The 6695-nt window shown below is 36.5% G+C and overlaps 1 protein-coding gene across 1 annotated transcript in view; it reads right to left on the bottom strand.

The window, feature by feature from the left end:
- Window positions 1–4326: 4326 nt before the first annotated feature.
- LOC123052568 (glucan endo-1,3-beta-glucosidase 1) overlaps window positions 4327–6695 on the bottom strand; it is a 6216-nt gene continuing 3847 nt past the window's right edge. Inside the window, exons 3-4 of the mRNA XM_044475812.1 lie at window positions 5148–5175; window positions 4327–4745 (exon numbers count right to left, since the gene is read on the bottom strand). Of these exons, the coding sequence (XP_044331747.1) occupies window positions 4559–4745; window positions 5148–5175 (215 nt within the window). The 3' untranslated portion in view covers window positions 4327–4558. The remainder of the gene's footprint in view (window positions 4746–5147; window positions 5176–6695) is intronic.

Here is a 6695-nt window from a genome sequence, read left to right on the forward strand (position 1 = left end):
TCGAAAAATGTTCACGATTTCACAAGAATGAATATTTTTTGGATTTTAATGAAATCTTTTTATTTTGATGAACAATTTTGTATGTGCATTTTTTAACAATGATGAACATTGTTTTGTATTTCATGAACATTTATTTAACTTGACGAACAACTTTTTATCAAAAACATCTTTTTTGAAAAAAAAATGCATGAATTTCTTTCAATTTGAGGAACAGTTTTTTAAGTCGAGGAAAAATTTCAAAGTTTATGAACATTTTCTTAATTCTGTAAACATTTTTTAAATCTAATGAACAAAATCGAATTCAATGAATATTTTTTTGAATTGGTGAACATGTTCTTTCATTGATGAACACTTTTCAAATCGATGAACAAAAAAATGTTCGCGAATTCGAAATGAAAAATCGCAAAAATGTGAAAAAAAAGTAAGGAAGAAAAAATAGAGAAGAAAAAGGAAAATGAAAATAAAAAATCCAAAAAATAAAAACAAGGAACTTTTCCAATCCATGAACTTTTTCAAGTTAGTGAAGTTTTTTCAATTTCTATAAACGTTTTCAAATTCTTCAAATCTATGAATAGTTTAGAAATGCATGATTTTTTCTCAAATTAGTGAACCTTTTCATTTTTTCGTGATTTTTTTAATACGAGAACTTTTTTCCTTTTTGAAACAAATTCCTGATTTTCTTTGAATGTTTGTGAGCCTTTTTTGAAATCTATGAGCTCCCGAACTTTATCACATCGCGACTATAGTTTGTTCTTAAGTATTTCACGCCACTCTTGGTCAGTAGTACCAGTGGTTAGCCTAACGTGTACATGAATGTTGTACGAGTTTGAATCGTCGTAACAACAATTATTTTTGCCGCTATAATAGAACTCGCTGGCACTGCACGTTGGCGCGTGGGCGCCATGGAGCTTCCCTGGCACCTGAAGCGCCGAATAGGAGCTCCTATATAGGGCGTAGGTCGCTGGTAAGCGACATATCGCATACCCCCCTCGCGTGCTGCTGTTTCTATGGGCTGGCTGATTTCGGGGTTTCAGCCCCAACTAGATTTGGGAAGGTTCTAGAACCTTCCTTGAACCGGATTTTTCTGTTTTTCTTTTCTTTTTTCTTTTTGGTTTTTCTTCTTTTTCCTTTTTAATTTCCTTTTTTGATCCTTTTTTGTTTTATTTTCGTTTTTTCTTTTCTTTTCTGTTTTTCTTTTTGCATTTTTATTCTTGTTTATAATTTCCGAAAATCTTTTAAATTCATGATTTTCCTAAATAATGAACTTTTTTTAAATGATGAAGATTTTTTAAATATATGAACATTTTTTTCAAAATCGTGGTTTTCTTTTTCTAAATTCGTGAACATTCTCTTAAATCATGAATATTTTTAAAACTCACGAACATGTTTTCGAAATTGTAAACATTTTTTAGATATTTGTGAACATTCTCTTAAATCATGAACGCGTTTCCGTATTCCCGAACATTTTTTTCAAAATCATGAGCATTTTGTAAATTCAAGACTAACTTTTTGAAATCATGAACATTTTTCGAATTCAACATTTTTTTGAAATCGCGAACATTGTTTTAGTTTGTGAACGTTTTTTACAAATTCGTCAACATTTTTTGAATTCCCAAGAAGCTCTTTGAAATCATGAATATTTTTTTGAAATCGTGTTTGTTTTGTTCAAAATTAGTTACTTTTTCTGAAATTTAGAACTTTTTGATATCCCGAATTGTTGAAAAATGAGAAAAAGAAAAGGAAAAGAAAATAAGAAAATGCGGCATCCCGGCCCACACATGGGCCGGCCCAGAAGGGCGCGAAGCGGGAGCCGAGGGTGCGGGCTCGCTTTGTTCACAGCGCGTTATGCGCCGTATAGGAGCTCCCCCCCCCCCCCCCCCCCTTCATGAGAGCAACTAATCAGCGGGTACTCTTTCGGGAGCCCACGCAAGAGTCACTTTGGGTGTGCTGGGAGCGCGCCACTTAGCGCGCTCTCAGCAGCCACCACGTGTCACGCTCTGGGTGCTTCCTTCGGCTTTTAGATGAAAATTTTCGGCTTTTCGGTACTTTTATATTTTAGACAAAAAAATTAGAAAAAAAAGTCACGAAAAAACGCTTTTTTTCCTTCCGCGAGGGGCACGGACTTGCTTAGGTGAGAGGCACAGTCGTGCCTCACACAAAAGGGGAAAAAACGCGCTTTCTTTTTTTCCTTCCGCGAGAGGCACGGATTTTCTTGTCGTAGAGGCACAGATTTGCTTTCGCGAGAGGCACCGTCGTGCCTCTCGAATTTTTTTCTTTTTTTCACGAGAGGCACGAATTTAGTTCTACTAGAGATACGGATTTTCTTCCGTGAGAGGCACGGTCCTGCCTCTCACAAAAGGAAAAAAGGCGAGAGGCACGGATTTAATTCTTGCTGAGACACGAGGCACAGTCGTGCCTCTCACAAAAGAGAATTTTTTTTCTCCTTCCTTCCGCGAGAGGCACTTATTTACTTCTCGTGGAGATACGGATTTGCTTTCACGAGAGGCATCGTCGTGCCTCCCGAAAAAGGAAAAAAATGTGTTTTTTTCTTTCATAAAAGGCACGGATTTACTTCTCGTGAAGGCAAGGATTTTCTTTCGCAAGAGGCACAATTGTGCCTCTTCGAAAATTAAAAAAAAACATGCTCTCAATTCAGGGTTATTCGTCGGGTTTTTTTCGTGAAAAAAGTTCGTCGAAACCTATCAACATGGGATCTAGTTTTGAAAATTTTGATGCGGGGAATCCAACGGTTAAAGCGTTCAAGATTTGAACACCATGTTTAAGAGATAAAAGATTTTGGATAAACGGATCTACGAAAAAAGAAACCGGTTGCGACAAGTGGCGCACTGCATGCACGCCACTTGTCACAACCTGGGAAGGTGAGAGTGATCTTTGCAAAGAGTACTTCTTAATTAGTGATTTCGTATCATATAGTGTATGTGGTAAGCAACGTCAAAACAAACAATGTCAACAAAAAATTAGTAATTTCGCTGTGTCACTTGTAGTCTTGTACTGAAATATAATTTGTCACGCCTCAATCCTACAAATAGGCCGGCCCAACAACCAGTTTATAGTCAACACGTTCATTCGCTGGTTGTACATCAGTTTTTTTTTCCTTGTTGTCTAATAGCTATACTTGTCTGGTTTTGACCCATCTTTTTTCGTTTTGCTTTTTCTTTGTTGTTTTCTTTGTTATTTTTGGTCTTTCTCTGTTTTTTTAATGGTTTTCTTTGTTTCTCTTCTTGATTTTCAGCCGTTTCTTTTCTTTTCTTTTTCACCTTTTCTTCCTTTTTTGGTTTTCTTTGTTTTTTTCTTTGATTTTTTTGACACAAGTCTAAAATTTTCGTATACATCGATTACATTTTTCTTATACATCTTTAACATTTTTCACATACATGATTAACTTTCTTTCAAACATATGTTTTGATGGCTATTTGCTTTTTGTACACATGTTAAATTGTTGCAATAAATATATAAAATTATATATTTTTAACACCACTTAAATACATGATTAGTTTTTTCCAAACATATGTTTTGATCTCTACTTTTGTTCGTACACTCTGAACATTTTTCGTATACATCAGAAACCTTTTTGAAGAACATTTAAAAAATATATAATGTTTCTTTTTCCCATACACCATGTACATTTTTTATATATCAGAAACATGTTTAATATATTTTTGGTTTCTTAAGCAAAAATGCTTTAAGGAATGTGGTTTCTTAAAAATGTTTGCCTTTTTATACTAGCGCTTAAGGCATGTGGTTTCTTAAGCTCTCTGGACCGCCCCGCAAATGGACCAGAGAGAACGGGTTGAACTCGCCTGTTTTTGCGCGAACCGGGAGAAAACCATGTCCGGGTTGAACCGCTGGCATGCACACGCACTCGAGTGAGAACTGAAAAATAAGATGCGTTTTGGGGTTTCGAACTCTGGAATTTGGTGCCAAACCATAGTTTAAAAAATTTGGTGACCGAACCATAGTTAAAAAACTGGCATGTTAAGCCATGATGTACTACGTGCAGTGGCGGATCTAAGGGTGGGGTAATGGGGCCATGGCCCCCACAAACAAATTTTTTTTTTTACTAGTGTAATGCTTGTCCATCATACTAACTTTGGTGTTGTGTAATAAAAGAAATTATCCATTGGAATGTTGTTAATGGTTGCCCCCACATTTTCAAATCCTAGATCCGCCACTGACCATGTGCATTCTCGTGTCTAACGAATCCAAGAAGGCCGTTCCAGCGAATTCAAGAAAGGCCTACTTGCATCCACATCACAGAAGCGCGTCCTTCTTGTTCTTTAACCGACATCTTAAGCATGTACTACATTCATCGCAAAAATAAGATTGTGATATACATTTTGCGACAAGTCAGGTCACTTCACATCACGGATTCTTGAGATGTTTGAAATTTCAGCATATCAAGCATCTCGAAGAAAGAAATAAGAATAATTTATTGATGCTTATCTAACAATAAAGAATCACTAAACATACAACCACCGCCCCCACCTCTAATATGTCATTCCAAAAATTCTAATTCTCTTCAATTAACACGTTCCTGTTATGTCCAAAAGTTTGAATTCGTCATGATAACCACCACCATCAGGCTCAACAACAAACGGAGGACAGACAAGAAACCTTTCTCCCTTCCTGTTCTCAGTCTCCATACCGCAGATCCTTCAGCATCACTTGTCTGCGTTGTGGTTGTGTTTGCACCGTCAGATTTGGTGACGTTGCTATACAATTTACTGCATGAATATAGAGCATTAGAAGCAGTCCATATTTGGTGAAAATTGTGGTTTCATTTTATACTTCACTATTTAAGATATGTCCGATATTGAGAAGATAGAGTAGGCTATGAATTTGTGATTCAGACAAGAATTTTCTAGTCTTAGAAATTTAAGTTGGTCGTCACATTCTCAGGCTCTAGTAGAAATTCAGGGTTCGTTAATTCCAGGGGTTCTATTATGTCTTGGTAAGTATTCTACTGAAAGATTTGAAAGCAAATCAAAATTATCTATTTCCTTAATTAGCAAAGGACTCTAACCCAGGTTACTTGTATTATGTGGCATACAAAATCGGTTGGACATATCTTAAATACTGAAGTATAAGATCTTTCAGACATTTGAATAAAAAATTCAGAAATGTACCTTCCAACAAAGATGCAGCTATCATGACCTGTACAACAAAATGTATCGACTGGTTAGAAAATCAGAAAGGACCTTCAGGGTTAATCTGAAAGTAATACTAGTAAAAGATTAAAGCAGCCTAGCAAACTCATTAGCATGAAATTTAGATAATGCATCAACATGAAAGCGCAATTTGCTATCAACTTGTCCGTTAACTACCTTGAGGCAATATATGATACTGTGATAGCTGATAAGAGTAGTCAAATATTTGAACAAAATAAGCTACTCTAGAAAATGTGTAATATCTCAGATGAGACTGGAAAAAGAATGTGACTTCTGAACATAGGTAAGAGAACATGAAGAAAATTTCAACAGTGTGCTAGCAGTTATTTGCACCTGTAAATAAACACACAGAGTACAAATCTACCATCAGAACAATCCCTCTTTACTAGTAAAAGCAGGAATTAATCCATGCTAGATTTAGAAAATAGTACAAGCTGCAAAATTGAATTGAATCTACGTATGAAATGAGTTCTTGTATGATATTGGAAGCCTGAATCTAACTTCAGTTCCACGTGTATGAACAATTTGTAGTATTTGTAGCACACATTACCATTTTGAAAAAGGAAACAGTCTGTAGGCACTAAGGACCACATAATTATTATTTGCTGGGCCCATGTGTGACAGCATCCGCATCCCCATTGGCGTCCTAACATCTAGGTCAGTCAAGTACACACAGAGCTTTCGTTCGGTACTTCTCGTACCAGTCAATGACTGATTGACACTTACTAAAAAGATACAAGTATTTCCCTAAGAAAAAGATACAAGTAGATTAGATACAGAAACACTAAATGTTCAGACCCCGGCGAACTGCTAATCTGCATCAGCACTTTGTAACATTGCTGTGTAAAAAAATCAACCAGGGAAGAAGAATGGGAGAACACCATACAAAAGTGTCCATAATAATACTATTCCCATACCAGACAAACAATACATGCTCCCCACATACACTCCAATGGGCCACTTGCATGGATACACTTTGTCTTTGACTCTTGAACCGTATTATGAATTTCAAAAGGTCTGTCTAGATGGCATCCAGATCTGAAAAATCCTAGCATGCACTTCATCTTTTCCCTTAGTTTTTCTCCAACATAAATATTAGTAGTACGTAGTACATTTTATCCGAAAAATCATTATCAAACTTGCTTTTGTTCAGGACAACAGCCACTGTCCAAATAGGTCCCCACTTGGTTGCAACTAGCGTGAGTTCAGTACTTCAGTTTCGCTACATTAGGTCGATAAAAAATTCTTGTGAGATGGTAACGGTACCGCAATCCAAAGGCCAAGAGTGCTTCAGTTCCTAACCAGGGCCTCTATGTCAATGTCGGTGAACCATGATTAAACAAGGCACCGTGATATGAACGATGTTGTTGACCACAGTTCATCTGTTGATCATAGGCCACGAAAGCAGTTAAACGGTATGTCATGAAACAAGAGGGTTCATGATGACGAGACTTTGAGTAGGAGTAACACTGTATCAAATATGGCAGCAAGGTATGATATTGCCCC

This window comes from Triticum aestivum, chromosome 2D, assembly GCF_018294505.1.
Source record: "Triticum aestivum cultivar Chinese Spring chromosome 2D, IWGSC CS RefSeq v2.1, whole genome shotgun sequence".
Lineage (NCBI taxonomy): Eukaryota > Viridiplantae > Streptophyta > Magnoliopsida > Poales > Poaceae > Triticum > Triticum aestivum.